General features: G+C 45.4%; 1 protein-coding gene across 2 annotated transcripts in view; it reads right to left on the bottom strand.

Moving 5' to 3' along the window:
* The window catches only part of CCS (copper chaperone for superoxide dismutase), a 531,446-nt gene that overhangs the window by 435,928 nt on the left and 69,512 nt on the right, over positions 1 to 26,006 (bottom strand). Inside the window, exon 2 of one of the 2 annotated variants that reach the window (XM_078660836.1) lies at positions 12,734 to 12,806. The exons of the other annotated variant lie outside the window; for it this stretch is intronic. Within the exon in view, the coding sequence (XP_078516962.1) occupies positions 12,734 to 12,806 (73 nt within the window). The remainder of the gene's footprint in view (positions 1 to 12,733; positions 12,807 to 26,006) is intronic. 2 annotated transcript variants of the gene reach the window in all.

Raw genomic sequence — 26,006 nt, forward strand, 5'->3', positions numbered from 1 at the left:
TTCCGGGGGCATTGGGGTTAAAGGGGGAAAGCTGCCGGCCACGCAGTGACAGCAAACGCGCGCAGGAGGGCAGACCTGTTTTTATCATTGCTGCTAACTGAGGGCATTTTTAAAACATTGTTTCCTACCTTTGCACTCGCACTTTAGGGCTTAGTGGATCCCCGGTCCACCACGGTCTTCGCGGACCGATTGAGTGGAGGGACATAGCTCCTCCCCTTGACTGCATCACTTCCGGGGGCATTGGGATTAATGGCAGATGGCTTGCCGGGCGTGCAGCGGTGCGCCGCCCGCGCGCCAAAGGCAAGCCCGTCTGCGCCCGTCTGCGCTCGGACCGGGCTCAGGGCCAGTCCCCCTGGCTCTCCTGCTCCAGGGAGGATATGTTACTCCAGAGATTTTCTCCTGGATCTTAACCCTTTGCGGGAAGAGGCAAACTGCCCTTGGCTGTCACCTGACATCTACCGAGAATGTCTAGTAGCCTTCTGTACTAATTGCCTATCGCCTCTCCCACAGAGCACGTCTCTCTTACGGTCGCCCACTCGGTTCTCAAATAGCTACACTCATAACATTGATGGACTAAGTAAATGGATGCCAGGCAACGTGGTTGGGATGGTGCCCGGCCCACGGGGACATGGTGCTCTTAACTGTGGTCTGCTCAATGTAAGATCTCTCCCTAAGCACTCCACAGAAATACAACTGTTGGTAGAGACGCATAGTCTAGACGTTCTGTTTATGACGGAGACCTGGACCATGGAAGGGCTGGAGATGGAGCTTGATCCGGCATGCCCAGTGGGATACAGAGCCTTTCATAAACCTAGATCCAGGGGGCGGGGAGGTGGGACTGGAATTATCTTTAAAGAAACCCTGGATATTTCCCCATTAAACATTGATGATGTCTCTGGCGCGGAGCTCCTAGGTTTTTCCGTTAAAGAGCCGACAGGACAGCCCCTCCCGGGTATGGTCTGTTACAGACCACCGGGAGTAATGAACGCGCAACAACAGCATGGGCTGATCAATGTAATTAATAATATGGCCCTCACCCATACCAGACTTATGGTCCTGGGAGATTTTAATCTGTGGGCCAATGGTAGGCTGGATACAGCATTTAACAACCGTATTCAGTCCTGCGATAACCTGAGCCTGAGACAATGGGTATCCGAAACAACACACACGGAGGGGCACATCTTGGACATGGTATTTGCGGAGGAAGGCCTTATTACCATGGGGAATACCCTGTTAGTGGGATGGACGGACCATCATCTGGTTAACTTTAGTATGCATATCCGAAATCAGATGAGGCCAGCTAAGGGGCATGAAAGGACTTTCCGTGGTAGAGACTGGAAAGGATTGCTGAGAAAGGCAAAAATGGGCCCTCTGTTCGATCTAGGATCCTTGGTTAACCCGAAGAAACAAGTCACAGAAAACTATATAGCTCTCTGTAAGCAGCTTACCAGGAAGATTGATGAAATTGCACCTTTTTTAAAAGATATTAGAAAAAGAGGGAACCCCTCAGCTCCCTGGTACTCGGAAAACCTCAGGAACCTGACACTGGCCTGCAAAATGGCTGAAAGACAGTGGAGGAAGAACGATGGAGAAAGAGATAAAGCCAGCTGGAGGCTTGCTTTAATAAAATACAAAAGTGAAATAGCCACTGCAAAAGCAGAATACTTCGCCTCTACTATCCTCAAAAGTGCCAATAAATCCAGGGATATCTTTAGGATTGTAAGAGATATGACCTACCCTGACTCTATTAACAGTAAAATCAAACCTACGCAGGAGCTGTGCGATGGTTTGAACCTCTTCTTCCAAGAAAAAATCAACACGATCATGGAAGGTCTGAAAGATACGACCCCACCTAGGCAGCCAGACCAGATGAAGGGTGACAGTTGTGATAATTGGTACGAGGACATCTGCCCGGTAGTATCTACGGCCATCATGGATATTTTTCCGATACCCTCGAAAGAGGAGTTCACCCAAACGGCCCTGGGAATTTCATCTGGGTCACCCTTGGACCCCGTCCCCCATAAGATATTGAAAGAACTCGGATCAGAGTTGTTCCCCATTCTGCATCAGCTGTGCTGCCAATCGCTCATCAACGGATTGGTTCCGTCCAGCTGGAAGCAGGCCATTATCACGCCACTTCTGAAAAAAAAACACACTAGATCCTGGATGCTATAAGAACTATAGGCCCATCTCCCTCTTGCCTTATCTGACCAAAATAGTGGAGTGTCTGGACAGAAGGGCATTGTCTCTCTCTTTGGAGACAAATAATAAACTGGCTGAGGAGCAATTTGGGTTTAGACCGGGTAATGGAACGGCGACAGCCTTGGTGACCGTCTTGGACAATCTCCGAATGCGGGCGGACAGGGGGCAATCGGTAACTTTAGTACTGCTAGACCTGTCCGCCGCATTCGACACGGTCAACCATGATATTCTTCTGACAAGGCTGGAATTCTTAGGAGTGACAGGGGTGGCACTAGGGTGGATGCGCCCCTATCTATCTGACAGGTGGCAAGCAGTAGCGCTCCCTCCTTACCAATCGCAATTTGTAAAAAATGAATATGGAGTTCCACAGGGGTCTTCCATCAGCCCGATTCTGTTTAATGTGTACTTGCGACCATTGCTGGGGATCATCAAAATGTATAATATCAGTGTGATTAATTACGCCGATGACACCCAGCTCATTGTGTCCCTGGATGGCGACCAAGCCGATTCATTGGAAAGCTTTCATGCCTGCATGTCTGAAATGGCAAAATGGCTGAAGGGAAACTCGCTTCAATTCAACAGGGAAAAGACAGATTCTGCACTGCAAAGTGGGAAAGATCTCTCGAGGATTGCCGAATGATTTCTGGCCAACAAATGAAAACGGCTTGCTGGCACCAGTAAGATCTGTGCGCAATCTGGGGGTCAGCTTTAATGAGAAAATGAACTTGGAGTCCCACGTAAACAAAGTAGTAGGAGTTTGCATTACTCTTATTCAAGGACTGCGGAAAATACTACCTTTGCTGCCTGTTCAGGCAAGAACCACAGTAGTCAGGAGCATTATTTTAAGCCGTCTAGATTACTGTAATGCCTTGCTTCTGGAATTCCCGGGGTATCTGATCGCCAGACTCCAGAGAGTCCAGACAACTGCAGCCTAGCTTGCGCTGAGCCGCCCACGTCGCTCCTCGACAACACAGGCCTTAGCGGAGCTTCATTGGCTCCCAGTAGCGCAAAGGATCCTGTTTAAATCCTTGTGCGTAACGTTTAAAGCACTTCATGGACAAGGACCAAAGCCGATCCAAGCCAGATTTCAATGGTACGTACCCACTCGTAACCTTCGATCTGCATCTGCCTATTCGGTCAGGATACCAAGGACAAAGAGAGCAACCATGGGGGGAAGAGCCTTTAGTGTGGCGGCTGCCCGCCTTTGGAACAGCCTTCACTTGAAAATTAGGAGCACACAGAACCTAATGCCATTTCGTAAGAAAGTAAAGACCTGACTCTTTCCCAAAGTCTGTTCCCTGAGTCTTTAATTCTATATCAGTGGCGCCCATCCAGCTGATCTGTCTAGTATTCCGATCCGTATGCTGTCTTAGCGCCAGGATGCCCGCAGGGTTACAGTGCGCTCTACAAATGGTATAAATAAATAAATGAATAAATAAGACTCCTAGGAACCCTTTAAGGGTATCACATGTCAATTGCCTCAAACCCCACTTCGATAGGTCTGAGTTAACCAAGCTCCTGGTCATGCATGATGGGGTGGGAGAGGAGAGTGAACCTCTCCCCAACCCCCATTCTTCCAAGGAGCTGGATGGTTCAGTGTAAGGTGTCAGCCTCTCCCTGACACTGACCCTAGACCACAGAGAGACTGACACCAATTGTTGGGGCAGTTTACCTCTTTTTTCTCCTTTACCCCGGGACTCTTCTTACATGGTGTACCCATGATATTGACACTGAGGGCAAAACGCCAGAGAAGAGAAAGATTTACAGGTTATCTGATACTGTGAGAGCCAACATTAAGGAGGAAGTCTTTAAGATACTGAAGTTAGAGGTATTGAGACCTCAAACAGTCCTTGGTGATGCCCAGTGGTGTTGGACCCCAAGGCTGCCCCTGTAGGTGTTACTCCAGAACTTAGGTTCTGTGTGTATTCCCGGGAGCTCAATACACTCACCAAGACTGACACGCACCCCATCCCAAGAGCTGCTGATCTAATATATTCAGCTATAAGCTGCCAAGTTTCTCAGCATGTTTGATTTAACATCTGGATAAGGGGCCCAAGGAGAGGGCTGTGTTATCTACTGCAGAAGACACTTCCAGTTTGGGTCATGCCCTTCAAGTTCCCCTGCCACCTTCCAGAAGTTGGTCAACCGGGTCATGGCTAGGTTGGAGAACTTTAGTGCTGCCTACCTAAATGACATTGCGGTCTTCAGTTCTAATTGGAAGGACCACCTGAAGCCATCTCAGACAAGTGCTTCAGGCTCTGCAGACTATGCCTGACTATCAAGGCCAGTAACCGACAGACTGGGCAGGTTCAGTGGTCTACTTGGGTCACCAAGTCAGAGGAGGCAAGGTGCAGCCCCCTGTGCCAAGAGTTAAACCATTACGGTTTAAAGACCTCCCCCTCCCTTCCCCCCAGGACCAAGACAGAGGTGAGAGGCTACTACAGGAGATTTGTCAAGTGGTATTGCACCATTCTTGCACCTTTGACAGACCTGACTCAGAAGAGGCAGCCATGTCAGGTAATCTGGACAGAGGTGTTCCAGAATGCTTTTGGCACCCTGAAAGAGGTCATGTACACAGCACCCTTGCTCAAGCCCCCGACTTCTCCCAAGAATTGACTGTGCGGAGGCTACGGACCTAACAAGGTTCGAACAGATCTGGGTTACCTTAGGTTGCATGGTAGCAAAACATAACATTGCAAGAACATGGAAGGGTGGGTCGAATTGCGATACGCTGATTTGGCATTGGACATGGACTGGTGTATGCAAGCTGAGAGGGCGGTGTATGAAAGTAGGGGTTGCCCCGGTAAATGGACTAAAGTATGGGGCCCTGGAACGAGAGCAGAGGTTTTATCTGTACCCCATTTAATGATGTGACTTCTGATATTGAGGAGAATGAACCACCATAAGTTTCTTATGTTGAATGGGCTGATGATACAATTTATCCAACCTTGGTCCTATACTCTTCTTGCATCAGGGTGGCTGAAGCCTTCACCTTCGTCACATTTAAGACTACCCATTTTATATACCTGGGGTAAAACAAGCTGAACAGGAAATCACTTGTTTAATCTGTGCCTCCAATAGTTTGAATAGTGAAGAAAGAGCCAGAAAAACAGAATGCCAATCAAATTGAAAATTCCCCCTTTGAGTGACCAAGAATAAACAAAACTAGCATGCATGCGAGTTCATACGGGCCACCTGTAAAGGTCTGGGTCAGTAATAGTGGAGGGAAGAGAAACCACCATGGCCCAAAAAGTGAAGAGAAGTAGGTCTGCGATAACGGCCTGCAGGAGTCGCATGCTTGAATTGAGAACATCTGGGGCAGCTTCTCCAAAGCTATGCGCATGGAGATTAAGGGTGCTGCTCCTGCATTGATTAATGTTCACAAAATGTTGGGAGCAACTTGGTACCCAAGTGCCATATGTTGGGAGCAACTTGGTACCCAAGTGCCATACAGTGATACAAGATGCCTCCCAAAAGAGTGCCTCCTTGCTGTGATAGAACCCCGGTTAAGCAGGAAACATTGCTTATCCTCGATAAGGCACATACATAGTCATCAGATCGTCAGACGAGAGAATGACTTGGCGCATCTGGTCTAAAGTCACCTCCGGCGAGTTCATATGGCAGCACCCAAGGTGCAGAGAAATATACATAACAATTGCCAATGCCACATAACTATTAAATAAAAAGGCAGAAATGAAGCAAAACGGAACACAAACTATGGCAGTCAGCACAGAATATTTTATAAAGAATTAAAAGAAATAACTTAACTGGCTGCTGAGCAGCAAAGAAAGGAAGCACACTGACTCTGACTGAACCCCTTTTGTGGGAGCAAGTGTAATGCGATTTGTAAATGCCTATATAGTTCGTAGTTCCTCCCCCGGTGTTGCCGGAGAGATGGTTTACTATGTAAATATAAGTGTCTTTAAAATTAGGTTTTTGGAGTAAAGCAGGTAAATGCATAATCTTAACCACCGGTCTTGTTCAGAATATTTCTTAAACAAAAGTATTTTTACCATTAGGCCCCAAGCGCTATAGACACTGTTATTTTTAAAACTCCACAACCAACCCTCAGATAGAAGGAGCAAGATAAGGACTAATAGTTCATGGAAGACAAGAAGAAACGCAAGAAAGAAGATAAGAAAAGGAAAGACATTGCTTAAATGTGTGACTAGGAGTGTCTTTGATTATTCAAAATCAGAAGTAGGGCCTTATATCCAGGAAGTGATAATTTTGAAGACATGTCCCCATTTTAAGGAAGGTTTATAAAGTATACTTTGGCATTGTGCAACATACAGACCCTGTACCAAAGTTGACATACTCCAGACTATGATTAAAAGGGCTGTCCTAGGGTTGGCACACAGTAGGCTAGACTCAAAGTTTAAGTGATGTGTACACTCGAATTTGCATGTTCACTATGCATAAAGTTTTCTTTTTACAGCTTACATCCTCGGATTGCTTTCTACAGCTTACATCCTTACACTGCTTGCGGTCTCGAAAGCCTCATTCCACTCTACTCATCAAACCCTGCATAAAAAAACTGAACTTGACCTGATTCCACTTGATTCCTTTGGGCTTGGTTCCTCTCCTCTCTTTCTTCACAGTAACCCTCTTGTTACCTTCCATCCTCGGCATACTTTCTATTTCTGAGTGTAAGTCCTCTAAGTCTGATGCACGCCTGAGTTATTTGCTCTTATTGTTATTCTGCAAAAGGCAGACACCTCATTTCATAGATCACAACTTCTCTGGCTTTAAAACAAGATCCCTGCAACCTAACATTACCTAATCTCCCCCTGCCTATCTATCTCACCAACCATTCACCGGATACCACAAAGAGACCCCATTACTGATCACACCTAACTGGTATTATTATAATTGCTCACAACAGGACTTGAGTAAATGCATACAATTTGTGTGCTACTCGCTGTAAAGTGCTTCAAAGCCTCATCAGGGGCAGTAAGCACTATATAAACGCAATTACAAACAGAGTTAGGAGGATAGCCGCTCTGACTGTGTTCTTCCTGACTGCCACTGCAATTACCCAGATTCCTAACTGTAGTTTATCTAATTCTCTTTCGTCAAGACAGAGCTCTTAGTTTCCCCCCATAGCACAGACACATATGGAACTAGAGGTATGATTTTCCAATCACACAAGTCTGTTAACGAGACTGAAGAAACCATTACAGGCTCACAAAGTTTTTAATCAGCGACAGACCCCCTTAAAGTATTATAGCATTGAAACATTATGTTTTTTTAATACTAGCTGAACAGTTGATTTTGTGTTTCAATGAGGTACCCAAACTGGAAAATGTCTCCATCTCTGTCAATCTATTGCCCTTGAGGTGCCAATAATATCTACAATCACTATTGCTGTTTTTCTTTTTCTCCCACAAACTTTATTGCATTTTATTTTAGGACTCTACTTGCGTTACAGAAACATGACATTCATCTCATACAATCACTATTGCTGGTAAAGTCATTCTAATATCGTGTGTCTTAAAATTAAATTCACACATCTGCCGTGCAGAGATAATGTAGAGCCTTTTTTGACCAACCAATCGTATTATCGCTCCAGCATCAACTGAGCTATGCTCATCCTTAGACAATAAGGTAAATGACAAAGGGCAATCGTAAATAACGTATGTAAGTGTTGTACAATGTCGTTAGAGCAAATATAGAGCAGTCCGAATAGTTTTACAAAATTAATCAAGATCTTTCATATTCTCAAGAATTTTGGGTTAAAAGTATTAAAAAACGTAAAGCATTGTATTAAGTAGAACATCACAAATAAAACACATATTGCATAGGGCTAATTTTAGAAGACTTTTGCATAGCGAGATGACACTACAAATATCTGTAGCACTTGAACTGAATTCATATTTTTCTATTACTAATATGGCGATTACCGTCAAACCTACACCCTGCCGACCTAAAAGGAACAATATGCATTGGCATAGCTAATAGATCTCGCTTTTGGGACCTTGTAAGTATTTAGTTATGCAGCACAATATCCTTGGTGCAACAACATCAACTGTTGCATGGCTAAACACTTATAAGGTCCAAAAGGCGAGACCTATTGGCTAAGCCAATGCTTGTTATCTAGTGTGATGTAATAGTTCCGTCTTTTCTGCTGAAAATGCACCACTTGAAACTTTCAGTGCTTTGTAGTAGGTCAGAGATGCTACTTCAGGTGGCCTCAAAGTTGTCTAGCAGATAATGTGGAGTTGCAAGAGGAGTTCGTAGCTGTTCAAAGTTGGTCAGGATGTGGTTGAACTTCTTCAGGCTTTAATATACAGCTGAATACAGGGTGGCTTTGAGGTGTGTCCGTGTGGAGTTGGGGATAAGGCTTCCAGGAAGGTGAGAGAAGTAATTGAACTTTCGTTCTGAAATCTGTTTCGGGTAGGAAAGGAGGGTTTCGTGTTCCCAGGAGGGAGATTTGGAACCACGCAGTCTTATTTTTCCCAATAAAGGACCCTGTATTAGACGATACGGGGGTAAATCAGAATAGTCATGGAGCACTGAGGGGTGTATACTAATGGTTCTTAGAAGTGAGGGTCATTCTAGCCAGTTTTGGGTCACATTAGGTAGTCACAACCGCGGCACATGGTACCAGTGGCAGCAGGAAATTTGATCCTACTGCCTAGAAACGAGTTGCAACATTCTTTTGACTTTGACTGATGTCAGTTGTGAGGATTATTTAATAATAGGGGAGAATACTAAGCGGTTTGTGGGTTTTAGGGCTTATTAAGAAGCGATAATATCAAGAGAAGTACAAAATATTAAGAAAACACATTCCCTTCCAGTGGAGAAGAAACCCCCGAGAAGTGACAGTAATGGACACAGGGTGAACGTACTGCCCTTCCCAGTCGGACCACCAGAGAGCGCTACAGGCCTTCGCCAATTCCATGCTTAGCTTTCGCCTTCTGCATCTCAGTCAGTGAAGCTCTGTGAGGAGAATTGGGCCTTCCTGTATGATCGGTGGCGTGTACTGCTAGGCTCAGACTTTGCAAAGGCCAAGTGGGTTTAAAAAAGAAAAAAATGGCCGGAAGAGGCAGTCATGGGTCAGATGGGTGGAAGGTCACTGTCACGCGACGCGATTTCAAGTCCAGTTATCACTAGATACCAATACGCACAAAACAAGTAAAATAATTGTTTTCTACAGAGAGCAGGCCACTAGGTGACTATGCAGTACTGACCCTAGGCACAGGCCCCTCCCCGCACAGTGTTGCAATTGTGCTGCCTCATCTCTGGTGAGGGATCGCCCGAGGTCACTATCAACCTTAGTTTACCTCCTGAAACTGCTGTTGTGAAAGGTCCTGCAAAGCTGCCAAATCCAGCACAGAGAGCCACAGAGCACACCCTGTCCACAGCTTTCCAGAAGGGCTGCCAGAGCGTGGTAGGGCTGGAGACTTACTGCGCTATCAGGGCACTGCCCCAGAATGGATTTCTGAAAGGATGGGGGCGTGGGGATCTCCACACGGGGCTGTGGAATGTTTAGAGAAGGGGATGCGAGACTAGGTAAAGAAGGCAGCGCCTCTGGCAAGAACAAGCTGCTGTACGTTCAAGAAGGGACCTCAGAAGTGATGGGGCAGCATACATCTGGAAACTGCTAAGAGGATTGCCCAGTGGTTAAATGAACTGCGGAAAGAACAGAATGGATCAAGGGAGATAAGGGAGCATAAAAACTGAGACTCGGTCATAAACTTATAATGGGGAAAAATGAAACCACGGGGTGCAAAATTCAAAATGCCCCTTGCTACAAGGCCATCCATGCCTGGCTTAAAGTATGTATGTGTCGCATGACAAATTTAGAAGCACCGTGCACAAGGACTGTACAAGGAGTAGGGAGGAAATGTGGGAACTGCTAAGAGGGAAAATTTGGAGGAAAACATGGATTTACAAGCATGAGCGGCCGAAGGCAGCATAAATGTGGGAAAAGCACAAACTAATGAAGGGAGATGGAAAGGGACAAAGACTTCTGTTGGAAAAAAAGAACGATAAGCATTGGCCGCGTGGTCGTGAAAGTAACGCTGCTGTCAAAGTGAAAGTGATTGCGGACTGTAAGGGTGCCCTCGAGCGATGCACTGAATGAGCCATGACGAGAGAGGAAAGCCAGATGGCGCCTCTGCTCGTAACTGTGCGCGTAACCGCATGCGCTAGGCCACACAAAAAACTGTGGTCGGCTTTTTAAAGCCCACTCACTAAATGTCTCGCCAGAGCAGCGCATGCGTTGGCTCAGGCGAGACCTAAAAATGATTTGGCAACATTGCCTTATCTTAATAAGCTACCAAAGTATGAATCATTCACAATTGGACTCTTACGGTCCAGAAACCGAAAAGTGCAATTAAATTTCCGAGTTGCTGCTCTTCTAAACAAGCATTTACAATGCAACAGGTCTCACATTTGCAAGAGTTTAAGCTATTGGCATTGTAAATGACAATGTCTTTTATTCATCAGTTTTAAAAAACAACACATAAATAAAAGGCATTGTCATTTACAAATGCCAATAGCTCAAACTGGTTACAGCCGTAATATTCTACCATGCATCCTTTCTTCCGTGTCACGTGACGTCAGTTTACCTAATTAATATTTGCTTTTTTCAAAGCAAGGGTCTCTGACTGAGTCAGGTGCACAACGCCCATCGGACCCCCCCCACCTCCCCCCACTGCAACCCCCACCCACCCCACGTCGTGTGTGTCAGCTCGGGCTGGGACAGCTTCCCGGGCAGTTTCTGAGTTGTTGCGGGCTGGCGTCCGTCTTACTGCAGCCGCACTCGAGTACTTCACAGGTCTGTAAAAGACCATTTACTTGGTAACAAGGCTTAGTTGTTCTTTCACCCCTTCTTAGAGCCCCTGTTTCTTCACCCCTTGAAAACAGGATTCCATTTTTTATCAAAAGAAAATAGTGTTAAACTGAATATGTATTCTTTCCGATAATGAAGATATCAAACGCCTTAGCTGCCGACCTGTTAACTGTAAAACAAAGAGCTGGGAGACATCTTTAACACCATGTTTTACCAACAAATATAACTACTGTTATGCAGCTAGGAGAGGTCATGTATGTAAGCTGATTTAGAAAACTGTCATAAATACTTTTGGCAGCCCAGGAGCATTGCTGCTTTTTAAAACCTTTCCATTTGCAGAAATCGGTTCCTTGGAGCAGGCCGTGGAGGAGAGAGGGGCGGGTTTCAGCTTCAAAAGACAAAGACAACCCCCACGGAATTGCACCCCCCTGGCATCTCGTTTTGTAACGATTTTCACTGTGGTCCCGTTGCTTCAGCTTTTGGCCGAGCCAGCTGCATTATGACCGGTCATTTACTGACCAGCATAGATATCGATCGATCCCTGGGCCCTGCCCTGCAAGCCTTGACTGAAAGAGTCTATTCTATCGACGCGCCCCTCTGCCTGGCTATCAGTGGCAGATTGCATCGGCCGCTGCGGGCTTTCTTTACCAAGGAAGGCAAGCTATATATTCCCTTGTAACTTGTCTCCTTTCCAGGCAACAACAACTGTTGAATAAGCAGACTTTGCTGTATCACATTGGTACATGCTTTCATGCTGTACTATGTGGGGCCGATAACAGGGAAGGCTCAGGCAAGGATCTCTGACCTATGCGTTGTTATTGTATGAGTTTCTTGCAGTGCTTCTAAGCAAGTTCTGCGGTGTGAACCTAGCAGCAACAACCGAGAGCAGATCTCCGTTTGTAACCATTTTAGAACATGAACACACATTGGAATTGGACTTTGTTAAATATAAATACAGAGAAGAATAGGACATGAACACACTGAATTAAATAACAAGCACTGATTTGCGGTGGTGGGACACGACGCAAGCCTCTCAGAGAAGGGGGGCTTGAGCCTGAGGCAAGGACACAACATGCCAACCTCAAGTGCCGACAAGCAACAGATGACGAGTCCAGACCAGGTGGGCGGGGCCTAAGGGAGACAGGGCGGTCATCAACCCCACTTCCATAAGTGCGCTGCATCGCTAGGCGAGACCTAAAAATTGCTCAGCATACACAATATAAACTACGCAAGCCAAAACCAGTTATAGATTGCAACAAAACGTCTGAAGCTTCGCAGTGTAACTCTATTTCCCAGCCTGGTACATTAAAGAATTAAAATGATGTTGACATTGTCTAGCAGAGGTTTGAATGAGAACACAGCATTAGCAGGGCCACTTGCACACTGAAGCACTACATAAACGAAGGCGTCAACCTTGCCTAGGATTACTTATTTACAAAGTAGGAACAACGGCCCGATTCACAAAAGTAATCTGAGACAAAACCCTAACTTTACGACTTTCGGTATTCACAAGGGCATTTAGGAGTAGTAAAGTTAGGAATCCTAACTTCACTACTCCTAAATGCCCTTTGTGAATACCGAAAGGCGTAAGGTTAGGATTTTGTCTCAGATTACTTTTGTGAATCGGGCCCAGCACTCCTAGTGCGCTAATGCAGCGTGAGGCTTTTTGATGCAAGAGAAGGAACAGCCACAAGCCCTATAAGAGCTGCCCTTTTCCCCCAGGCAGCATACCTTGGACTCCTTTGAGGCATTGTTCAACAGCTTGGACACAACTCTGGCAGGTCATCTGCACTGCAAACTCCAGCTTGAAAAAAGAAATGAAGCATCATATAAATCTTTAATTGGTTGTAAATATAACCATATAAGAGTATAAAATCATTAAACAAACTTCATAAAACTGTAAAAACAAATGAGAATGTATTATTATAATACCATAAAAAATTTAAAGATAAAATTGTGTTGACAATACATTACATTAAAAATCCTCACCTACAAAAAAAAAAGTATTTCTAAAAAAACAGAGAAAAATCCTCACCTACAACAACGGGGTTAATCAGGTCTAGATCGCCTTGATCTCAAGGCTGCAGGTAAAAAGCATTAAACAGCAAATAAAATATGTACATTCTTCAGGAGCTGCAAATACATAAGTGTCAGACGAGCTTGTGAGAGTTTTTAAAAAAAATCTTTTTATTAAACAAGAAAAACAAATAAACACATAAAATAACTCTCAGGTGAATGCCTTCAATTCCAACGCACGGGTTAATACGGCACATTACAGAATTAAATACCCAACAGCTAATATTAGGGTCTAGCGGATTCTTGTGCTTCCAAATCAAGACCTGACATGGGCGGTTCACAGATTCCCCCACGATGACTATTCCACGCCCCCCAAATCTTACCCCACTTCTGCGGGCAACCCCGGGCCACATACACCGACTTTTCTCTGAACATACACCAATCAAGGTCTTCCGCCCATTTGTTGATTCGGGGCGGCTGGCTGGCACCCCAAAGTTGAGCGATATTGCGCTTGGCCACCATATACGTTAACGTAACCCACTGTTTCTGATACACACTTAGATCGGATGGCTCCCAAACATTCAACAGACATCTCCGGGCTTCTGACCTCACCTCCACCCCCAGTACCACTCCAAACTCATCGTAAATCTTCGCCCAGTATGTTTGTATCACATCGCAATGCCAGAGGGTATGCGTCAAGGTGCCCACTGCTCCGCACTCCCTCCTACAAACTCCACTCTCAGCACGCCCCATTCGTACCAGGCGAGGCCCCGTAATGTAAGATCTATGCAGGATCTTCAGCTGCACCAAACGGAGCCGCATCTGGATAGCGACTACCTTGGGGGAGGACACTGCCTCCACCCAATCCTCGTCGTCAAGTTCTAGCCCATCCACACTCCACTAACCTTCAACAATGGATTCTCGGAGTTATTAACCAATTTCCGATATATCAATGAATTGGTTTTCGCCGGAATATGCCCATCCAGTACACGGTCCTCAAGAGGGAACGCCTCCGGGAGATCCGTGGCCTTGGGGACATGAGTGGTGAGAGCATGTCTCACCTGCAAGTATCGGAAGTATTCATTTTGGTGTAGACTATATTGCTCCACAAGGGACTCAAACGTATGTACCGAGCCTTTCCCCCACACAGCTTGTGAGAAATTAAGCACTTTCAGTAACGGTAGGATAAACTGATTCCTGTGCATGCTAAAATATTACAATATCGCAATCTCCCAGTGGGAGTTGTCCCCCAGTGCACCGCGTTGAAAAATACCCAAAGGTATAATGAAGTTCAAATAAAGACCTAGTTCATTCCAAGTCAATTTGTAATTGCATTTATCATCTCATCATTACAAATTTCTTAGTTTTCATCCATGTGATAAAGTTAATTTCTTAGATTTGAAACTATACATCCAAAATTCATTATTTTCATATCCCTATGCATTTCGGGCTTGTCCAGCCCTTCATCAGGGGAATAGTTGGAAATGTGTTACCGAGACGCTATGAATCACAGCTCTCCATTTAGCGCTAAATGGAGAGCTGTGATTCATAGCGTCTCGGTAATACATTTCCAACTATTCCCCTGATGAAGGGCTGGACAAGCCCGAAATGCATAGGGATATGAAAATAATGAATTTTGGATGTATAGTTTCAAATCTAAGAAATTAACTTCATCACATGGATGAAAACTAAGAAATTTGTAATGATGAGATGATAATTGCAATTACAAATTGACTTGGAATGAACTTGGTCTTTATTTGAACTTCATTATACCTATGGGTATTTTTCAACGCGGTGCACGGGGGGACAACTCCCACTGGGAGATTGCGGTATTGTATTGACTCTAAGGCTGATTTGTTCAGACAGCGAAGCCCTGGTTTGCACGCGACAACTTTTTATCAGTTCAACCTTTTGTTTACTCAACGGTGCGTGTCTAACCCCATATAGTATTTACCATGCTAAAATATTTACAGAACAGCGCAAAATGTAAGGTGTCTGGTGCAGAAATATTGTCACAACCACAGGGCTCCATAGTTCCTGGGTGAGACCAAATGAGGGTGCAGCAAAGTACACCTGAATCTCACCACCACAATGTGTCCCTCTTGTTAAGTAGAAGGGAAAGATAGCAGTTCTTAATAGAATGTGCCCCCATGCCATGGGTTTCACAAGTAGCGATTGCTACTGAACGGTGTGGTGGGCGGGGGTGGAGCAGTTACTAAAAAAATACAGGATCAGGAAGCACATAGCCTCCCAGAATCACCAGGCCAATCACGACGCTACCTTACAGCAGCGTTGTGATTGGTCTGTGCGCCGTGGTTTGGCGCTCAGAGGGGGACTGGGAGACTGTGCATGTTCCTCACCAGGCTGTGCATTACAACCTGATGGGGAACATGCAAAGTGTGCATGACTGTTTGGCCGTCCCAAGAGGGCCATGCAAAATGTCATGTGCAGTTTAGAGTGTGCTTAACACTCCGACCCCTGGCCCCGGCGATGGCCAGCCCCGCCCTGCACCTAAGCAGGAAGGAATACTAAAATCCTAAAAAATTAGTTATTATCATTTTAGCTTTCATTTTTATACTGCTCGCAGAGCAGTGGGGGCAACACTCCTCTACCTTAGCAGAGGAGCCGCAGTTAGGTTTCACATGCTTTGTTTGTCCTTGTTGCAGTACAACACGTTTGAAAAACAAATCTCTCACTTATTTAAGCTCCAGGGGGAGCAGATAATATTAGTTATGGAATATGTCAGCCCTACCCATGCTGGCAAAAACTGCCTTCACATAGGCAATCCAAGGGATTCTCTGCGTGTGGCCAAGGGAGAATCAATCAGACCGAATCAGTGTGTTCAGCTGGGAGCCCTCCCCGGTCCAAATCCTGATCCAGCAAAGCAAGGGCCAGAGTGCAACGATTTATCCAATGTATCTTACACCAAGCTCCTCATGAACAGAGAAGGTTGGGGTACTTTGAGGAACCTGAGGAATGCCTCTTAGAAACATATTTTCTGCTAGCTGGATCTTATCAGCGTTCTATATCCCCATACCTCACTGCCTTATAGAGCCTTCGGAAACATACTTCTCCTGGTAAAGCTTAACTAAGGTGTCGGGTGACCATGATTCCAACCTCTGCGCAAAACTAGCTGCTGCCCCAGTGGTTTTGACTAGATCACAGCTCCTTCCCTCAACAAAGGGTTTCCAAATCAAGTTTATATCGAATAACACCCAAGATAGGAAAAAGCTGAAACTTTTGCCAAAGTATGACTCCCCACCCAGAAGGTTTTGGAACTGGTGGACGGAGGGCCAACTACCTTAATGTATGATTTTGCAAACTTAACCGCAAGGTCCAAACTGTCCATAAAAGTGACAAACTTGACAATCAGTCAATCAATCAGGGTTCTTATAGAGCATGGCTAATCACCTGTTAGAGTCTTAAGGCACTGAAGTGAGGGATTCTGCAGTTCAGTCGAAGAGCCAGGTCTGGAGGTCCCTCCTGAATTGAGGCAGTGAAGGTGATTGCTGGAGATGTAGAGGTAGAGAGTTCCAGTTCAAGGTAGGAGAAGGATCTTCCTCCGGCTGAGATTTGTGGATCTGTGGTATAGTGGCAAAGACAAGTTGGGCAGAGCGGAGATGTCTGGTGGGTGTGTAGAAGGAGAGGTAGTGGTTCAGGCATGCAGGTCCAGTGTTGTGGAAGACTTTGTAGGCATGTGTGCGGAGCTTGAAGGTGATTCTTTTGTTGATTCGGAGCCAGTGAAGGTCTCTCCGGTGACCGGAGATGTGGCTGCGTTGGAGGGATGTCCAAGATAAGTCTGGGGGAGACGTTCTGGGATGCTCAGCAATTTTTTGGGGAGTTTTTGGGTGGCGTAGGAGTAGAGTGCGTCGCTGTAGTCGAGCTTACTGCTGACGAGCACCTTTGGTGACTGTTCTCCTAGACTTGGTGGTGATCTACTTGAAAATCTTCAGAAGCAGGCAGAATGTATGGAAGCAGGAGGATGAGATGGCATTGATTTGGCGGGTATATTGAGACAGAGGAATCAAGGACGATGCTGAGGTGGCGTGTTTAGTCAGTGGGTGTGGGGGGGGTTTCAGAGCACGGCGGGCCACCAGGAGTCGCCCAGGCAGAGGGTGTGGTGCCCAGGATGAGCACTTTGGTTTTGTCTGACTTGAGTTGGAGGCAGCTGTCCTTTATCCAGGTGGCGACTACCTTCATCCCGTTGTGAAAGTTGCTCTTAGCGGCTGTAGGTTTGTCAGTGAAGGAGAGAATCAGCTGGGTGTCATTGGCGTAGGAGACGATGTTGAGTCCGTAGTTTATGACGATGACTGCAAGCGGGCCATGTAGATCTTGAAGTCAGTGAGACCCAGAGAGGAGCCATGAGGAATTCTGCAGCTGATCTCTATAGGTTTTGAGGAGAACTGTGGGAGCGAGATTCTCTGGATTCAGCCGGTGAGGAAGGAGAGGACCCACTCTAGACTTTGCAGCGGATGCTGGCGTCATGGAGTCTCATGCAGAGGGCATGGTGGGAGACAGTGTTGAAGGCAGCAGAGAGGTCCAGGAGGATGAGGGCTACGGTTTCGCATCAGTCGAGGAAAGTGCGTATTTCGTCTGTTGCAGCAAGGACTGCAGTCTCTGTGCTGTGGTTGCTCCTGAAGCCTGATTGCGAGGGGTTCAGGGTGTGGTTGTTTCGACAAATTTGGTGAGTTGGGCATTGATGGCCTTCTTGATGACTTTGGCTGGGAAGGGGAGCAGAGATATGGATTTGAAATTCTTGAGGTTCGGCGGGTCAGCCAAGGGTTTTTTCTGCAGGGGGTTGAACTCTGCATGTTACCAGTCTTCAGGGAAGGTGGCAGACTCGATTGAGCAGTTGATGGTGCGGCAGAGTTTGGGAGCGATGGTGGCGCAGGCTCAGTTGAAAATGTGGTGCGACAGGGGTACGAGGGGACTCCAGAGTGGATGCATATCATGATCCTCTGGGTGCCGTCAGTGGTGAGGGTGGTCCAGTTGAGCAGGGTCGACTGGGATCTGGAACATTTGGGTGCGGTGGCTGTGGGTGGGACCTGGGTTGCAAAGCTGTTGTAGATATCTATGATCTTTTAGTGGAAGAAAGTGGCGAGGTTGTAGCAAAGGTCTGGGGCGGGGGGATGTCTGTGACATCCGTGCTGGGTTTGACAAATTCTTTGATCACGGTGAAGAGTGCTTTGATGTTGTGTGCGTTGGCATTGATACACTCCTGTATGGCAGTTTTCTTTGTCCAGTAGTGACTGCAGTCCCACAGCAGTACGCACCATTAGCACTGCGTCATCGGTGTATAGCAAGACCGGTAACTATCTCTTACCCACCCTAGGACAATCGACCTGCACTTAAAGGAGGTCCTGTTCCAACCTGTTAACATAAAGGGTGAACAAAAAAGGTGCAAGTATACAACCCTGATGCACTCCCCTTGTGGTACTAAAATGAGTACCTCGCCGCAGCTGAGGTGTTAGCATCTAGGTACAATAAGAGGAGTACTACTTCTGGATCCACGCCAGGACTGGAAACTCAAAGCCACCCTGGCATATTGTCGGACCAGCCCTTTGGGGGGCCAAGTGTGAAGCAGTGCTGCTTTTGTTACTGGGGGCTGATATTATGGCACTGCTTCAAAACCAGCCCCTAGAAACAAAACCAGCCTACACCGCTGCCGAATTTGCCCCCACTCTTACAGCCTCCTGCGAAAACACCTGATGCCCGGTACAGCAAGCCAGGCCCTATTCTATGTCCATGACAATGAGCAGATCCCACAGCTTCTTGCATTGACCCTATCGAATGCGGACGTGAGGTCCATAAACGCCTGGTGAAGCGATCCTGGGTGGGCAACAGTGTACTTATTTATGATTTAATAAAGGTTTAGGCATTGATCAGTTGTGAACCTGCCTGGTCTAAAACCATATTGAACCTCTGAAAATATATCATTCACATCTGCCCACAGCATCAACCCATTTAAAAGTACCCTCCCAAGGACCTTCACCGCTGCATAAATAAGTGAGATTTGCTGAGATTGGTGAAAATCAGGACAATTACAGCAGTGGACCACGAGAGTGGGACAAACTCCCTCATTGCCGCATTTAGGACCAGCGTCAGGAACGGCCCACAGGCTTCGATGTTATCCCGAAACAAGTCAGGAGGTATACCACCCAGTCCTGGCGCCATGTTATAAGATAGCACCTGGATGCCCTGAGAAACTTCCCCTAGGTGAAAACAACATTAGCTCTACCCAACGCTATTCCACTCTGATCCCCACGTTATCAGCACATCCAAAATTATACATGCCTTTTAAGTGGTCCAACCTATGCTGCTCCGAGATGTGATGACATAGAGCAGGCACCGTAAGTTCGGCAAAGCAAGGCTTATTTATCACCCTCCAAAAGAGGGCACTTTCTCTATTTTCACTAGCTTAAGCGAAGTCCTCCCACGCAGACTTGCGTAAAATAAGATTGCAATTAATTAAAGCCTTCTTATATTCCTTCTGAATGTGGGCAACAAGCTCCCTGTCTCTGGGAACCTGCTTTAGGGAAACTTTCAAGAGATATAGGGATTTAGTACAGTCTTGATCAAGCCATTTTGGCTTATCTCTGTTAGGTGTAGTCATTGGGACCGATAATAATGCCGACACGATCTGGGTAATACATACAAATGCAGTCAATATCACCCACAGGAGTTCAAATCCAGGCAGGCAGGTAACTCCAATCAGCACTCAGTAAAGAGTGACAAATAAAATTCCTTTGGGTCTAATGTGAGCATCTCAGTCATCTAGCTTGGTCAGAGAAAGAAAGCCTGCTCTGTGTCTTCACCAATTGCCTAATCCCACTCTTTACTCCTCCAATGGCTAGGGACAGAGAATTAAAATTCGAGATAAACAAAAACAGAGGGACAAAAACAAAAATAAATTCTATAATGGACAACCCCCTTAAACAAGGGGAAAATGTGTTGATTAACAGAATTTACTAACTTCTCTACAGTGGAAACTAGGTTATGAGTGTTTAAAAAGATGCTCCACTCCGCACGCACCGATGTATGAACCTCTGCTATCATAAATTTGGGCTTGATGTTATCTAAAGCTCTAGGGCAGACGCCCAAATGGCAGGAATTTAATAGCGGAGCATAAACTGGGGAGGTTAGAGCCCCCATATGACCCTGATTTTGCATTATAGAAGATAATCAATACTATGGATATGAAGTCGGAGACAATCAGCTTCAGGGCCCAAAACAGATGTGAATCCCACATGAGATGTTTAATATAACCACACAAATCCAATCCCAGAAAGATGATCAGCCCCCCTTTAGCCTTCCCTGACACCAACATCCCTGCGGGGGGAAAAATACGTTTTATAACCTTCTAGGAAAAAAAGGTTAGTTGCTTCTCAGGTTTCCAGCAGACAGATGACATGATAGCTCCTACCAAACTGCACCCAATTACTGTCAATAAACTTAGGAGACAGACCCGAAATGAAATAGATACATCTTCTGCAACCAATGTACTACCTCAATCAAAAACAGGTGCAGAACTCCATCTATATGGTTGACAGCTCTCCCCTGACCACTTGGGCCCTCATGTAATACCACAGCTGTGTCTTTGGCTAAACCATGGCCATGCTCCACCTCTTGACATGTGTGATGGGCTCCATCTTGCACACTTGCACACTGAAGCTGTGCCCTTGGCTCCTCAATACACTAGCTTTTGGCCCCTCCATTCTCCTTTGCACACACTCGTTTGTGCCCTCTGTTTCTTCATGACTTCATCCATTACGGAGTGGACTCTTGTGTATGTCTCATGCACTCACTCGCTCACTTTCACATTCACTCTACCTCGCTATCTATTATTTCACCCACTCAGGTCATCTCACATACTCACTCAATTTCATTCATTCACCCTCCTCATCTTCTGCAGTTTGACTCACTTTATCCCACTCATATATAAAAACAAATCACATAATTATAAATGTTTATAGCATTAGAGTGAACTATGGGAAGAACATTTATTTTTTATTTTTTCATAAATGTTTTGTGACAGTTTTTTGGGGAAAAGTCAGTTTCGGGTCACTAGTATGAAAAAAGGAAATCAAAAACTGGGGTTAAAGAAGAATTAAATATTTTCAAACTTTTCTGGGGTATTTAATTTGCTTCAGCCGAACATCTCGATTTTGCGCACCACAACAGATACATGTGCCACATGCTAAACAATGCAATCCAACAGATTGATACAAGTTATCAATGACTTCCAGTCTGTGCGGACAATCTTGGTCCTCACTGCACACAAACAAAGGCTATTCACAGATTGTGGTAGTCGCTCACAAAGAGGTTTGTCAGGAATATCAAGAAAGATCACGTACTTCACACTGTTTCGATGCAAAAGTTCGTATTTACATTTCTGAATAATTGATCCACTGCCACTTTAAATACCAACTGCAATTGCTTGGATTCCTTGTCTTTCTTCATTGTCATGAAGTTACGTTTAAAAAGATCAAGTGTATACTTAGTCTCATTAACTGCATATGATTAAGAGAGTCAAAACGCGTAATGCTGCTAGACTTGCCAAAATAATCATCACTGATGCCCGTTTGGCACTAGAGAAGGAGTACGTCATTATCATCCAAAAACTTTATTTCGGCCTATGAGGCCATAAAAGTAAGAAAACAGTACAATTCAATACATACATAAACAGTTCTTTTAAAATACACTCATCCATTCCTCACTATATCGCATCCATACACATCTTTTTTCGGGTTTGTAAAAGTCCCACAAGTTGGACTTGACAATCTAGAGGTTGTCCTAGTATTTTGTTCATCTATAAAGTACCTGTGCAATGTATGGACAGGAAAATTCTATTTGTTCTGTGTCAATATCGATTTCTAGAAAAATGCATGCACGGTCAATGTGCAATATTGCAGTTATTACAATATACCAATAAAGTGCATGTGTGGTCAGTGTGCAATATCGCAATTATTACAATATACCATTATGCTTAAACATCGGCATGAATTAATTTATGTCCGTAATGATCAAGGACTAATAGAAATAAAATTTTAACGAAAGTTAATTGTTGTATGAGGGGGAGCAGGAAGTGAGGCCGAGCGCGTGCTGGCGAAAGCAGTTTGCTGCTTTCAAGTACGATGCCAGATGCCAGCTTCGCGCTAGAATGCCTCACATGCACTGGCCCTAAACTGCATTCCAAAGGTCTTTGGGAGCATTTTCTAGTGCCCCTTACTAAATCTCTCGCATAGCGATCGCTTACGCGATAGCTAGGCGAGACCTAAAAAACCAGACCAGGTATAAAATAAGTGGAAAGAAGACGGACACATAGCACACATGAAGTCCCCTCATAAAATTCAAAAACTTGTTAAAAATATAGATGCTTGAGAATTCCATACGTATGACTAGCAGCAACATTGCAAACCTGTGTGGAGTTTGGCACGCACTTGGCACGTCTACCCCAGTCTCCTGTGAAACTAATTCTCACTAATTGCCACTACCACCTCCCCTCAAACATCAACAGTTCAGCACCAATAGCACCCCCTTTCCCCAGACATCAACGGTTCAGCCTCTTTAGTTACTCATATAAACACCAGCATTTACAATGCAATGGTTTTGCCTTTGTTAAAGTTAGAGCTATTGGCATTGCTCTTGACATTATTTTTATTTGGTTTTTTTTTTAACATAAATAAATGGCATTGTCATTTACAATAGCAAATTCAACCACTCATCTAACCCATCTGAACACCCAGCCACTGATCCACCCGCTCATCTATCTACGCGTGCACTTGCCAATCTCTTCATTCACCCACCCAGCTGCCCACTTGTCCATTCTGGTACCCACTCATCTATCAAAGCAGGCGCCCGCCGACCTCATCATACATCCGCTCCCTCGTCCCTCCCTCCAGCTGCCCACCTACTCATCCATCCACTCATCCTTCCACCTATTCATCCATCCGCTCACACATCCAACCACCCACTCATCAATCTGCTCATCCTTCCACCCGCTCATCCATCCTCTCACTCATCCATATGCTCATCCTTCCACCCACCCATCCGCCCGCTCATCCTTCCACCTACTCATCCATCCACTCATCCTTCCACCTACTCATCCATCCATCCACCCACTCATCCATCCGCTCATCCTTCCACCTACTCATCCATCCGCTCACTCATCCATCCGCCCACTCATCCATCCGCCCACTCATCCATCCGCCCACTCATCCATCCGCCCACTCATCCATCCGCGCCCACTCATCCATCCGCCCACTCATCCATCCGCCCACTCATCCTTCCACCCACTCATCCATCTGCTCATCCTTCCACCTACTCATCCATCCGCTCATCCTTCCACCACCTCATCCATCCACCCACTCATCCATCCAGTCATCCTTCCACCTACTCATCCATCCACTCATCCTTCCGCCTACTCATCCATCCGCTCACACATCCATCCGCCCACTCATCAATCTGCTCATCCTTCCACCCGCTCATCCATCCTCTCACTCATCCATCCTCTCACTCATCCATCCGCTCATCCATCCGCTCATCCTTCCACCCACGCATCCATCCGCTCATCCTTCCACCTACTCATCCATCCGCTCATCCTTCCACCTACTCATCCATCCACCCACTCATCCTTCCACCTACTCATCCATCCACCTACTCATCCTTCCACCCACTCATCCTTCCACCCACTCATCCATCCGTTCATCCTTCCACCTACTCATCCTTCCACCTACTCATCCTTCCACCCACTCATTCATCCGTTCATCCTTCCACCCACTTATTCATCCGCTCATCCTCCCACCCACTTATTCATCCGCTCATCCTCCCACCCACAGGGGAAATATTTCCTTATGGTGAAAAAGGTACAGTGAAAAGCTGCGAACATGCATTTCCGCCATGTATTCTCCAGCGGATTTTTCCTCCTCGTGGATAAAGCAAACACTTGATTGTATGTGGCACAATACACGTCGATTTATCACTTAAGTTCTGCAGCGCAGCGGTTATACGTGATTTGTGCGGCATCCCCTGTACATGGAGAGTGACATATAGCCATGTATCAGAGTGCAGACATTCATGTTTTTATCAGATTAATTTTCTGTGTATTGCACTGTTCCCTACTTGAACAGCAGACACGAGTAAACAGAAAGTGGCAGTTCAGAAATATCACATTCTGAGGGCGGCATGGGGGAAAAAATAAAACGATTTCACTGCGTGTCAAAAACATCGCAACACATTTTCCATTGAGCCAAGAAACCTATAGAATGTTTGCTTCTATGTAATATTTGCAGAGGTCCACATGAAAGAAAACTAATAGCAACTGAGCCCCGCTAATTTTATTTTCACTATTATGTAACTCCTGACTTTTACAGTCACTCTCACGTTTCCATCACCTTTCTTTCGCTGCTAAAACACCCGATTTTAATTTAATCTTAAAATTGTACTTCTATTTCAAGCGAATACTTTCACATGCTCTCTGCTTAGCTGGGAGGCATCTACATTTTTGAACCACCCGCAGTCCATTCATGATTCACAAGCCCAGACCTTTCATCTGTCCGTGCTCCAGCCTAACGCGCGCTGATCATAGTTTTACTCTACGTTTGAAACACTTCAGCTCTGGATATGAAGATGACACCGGTAGGTAGGTGCACACGTGTACAGTTCATTCATTGCACACGATTCTGCTGCATTCACCCATGACATTCGCAGGCCGAGTGCTTTTTACAGACCCAGGTATGCTCGCTGTTCTCATATAAAAAGTGAGAAAGTAGATATTTACATTCCACCACAAGAGTTAGAGGCATTTTCTAATAAACGCATAGCCCATGTGGTTGTCGAAAAATAAAAGAACCGTCCGTTCTCAAACGGGAGAGCGGGATGTATCCATAACACGGAGTTTTTTTAAGCCACATCCAAGACGCTCGAAACAACACCCACACCACACGAAATACACATCTCACTCCATGCAGAGAGGAAATACACCTCACACCATGCACGGAGGCCAAATGTACACATCTGCCCACAACCCCGAGCAGGAAGGCGGGTGCCGGCAATGCCGGACCAGATTCGGGGGCGTTCCCGAGGACAGGCTTTCGGCTGACGTCGCCAAAAGCCAAAAATTCTCGGGAACGCCCCCGAATCTGGTCCGGGATTGACGGACAGAGCCGTCTTTCAATGGCTAGCCTCCATTTATGGAGCTAGCCAATGAAAGACGGGGGCGGATTCCCAGCCCCATACTATACTCATTAGGTTTTCGCCTAGCGAAACGATGCTTTCGCATCGTTTTCGCCAGGCAAAACCTAAAAAGTGCCTCACCACACTTACTTCAAATAGAACCTTTCAAGGAATGGAAAAATATTTATTCAATCCAAACCGGGCAAATTCGTTTATTGCCAGTTGTTTTGTATTTCATCCAAAAAATGTTGTGACTTTCAGTGAAGGACAAGGTGTCTTTCTCTGCCATAACTAAGAGAGACCCGAAAGTCTCTCTACTTATTAATTGTGTGTACAATAAAGGACTTCTTTTACTGTCCTGAATCTCTCGCGGGTGGAAACCCGCTCTAACGTTGTGTCCCTAAGGAGATAGGTCTGTATATGTGGTTGAAGCTAGACCTTATTTAAATATATAAACACAAAAACTGCCACACCACACTTACTTCAAATAGAACCTTTCAAGGAGTGGAAAAATATTTATTCAATCCAAACCGGGCAAATTCGTTTATTGCCAGTTATTTTGTATTTCATCCAAAAAATTTTGATTTAAACAACAGAAAAAACACACTATACATTGAGATATTTTACACTTTTTGTACATAAATCCTATTTCTGACAAATAATCCAACATCTAACATTATACAAAGAAATAAGTACATTACACAAATAACACCACAAATACATATATGAACAATCAATAAATGGACAAATCTAATGTGTGGGGAATATTGCCAAATTAATAGCAATAATGATAATCACTGGACTCTTAAGTCCT

This window comes from Lissotriton helveticus, chromosome 9 (genome assembly GCF_964261635.1).
Source record: "Lissotriton helveticus chromosome 9, aLisHel1.1, whole genome shotgun sequence".
Classification (NCBI taxonomy): Eukaryota; Metazoa; Chordata; class Amphibia; order Caudata; family Salamandridae; genus Lissotriton; species Lissotriton helveticus.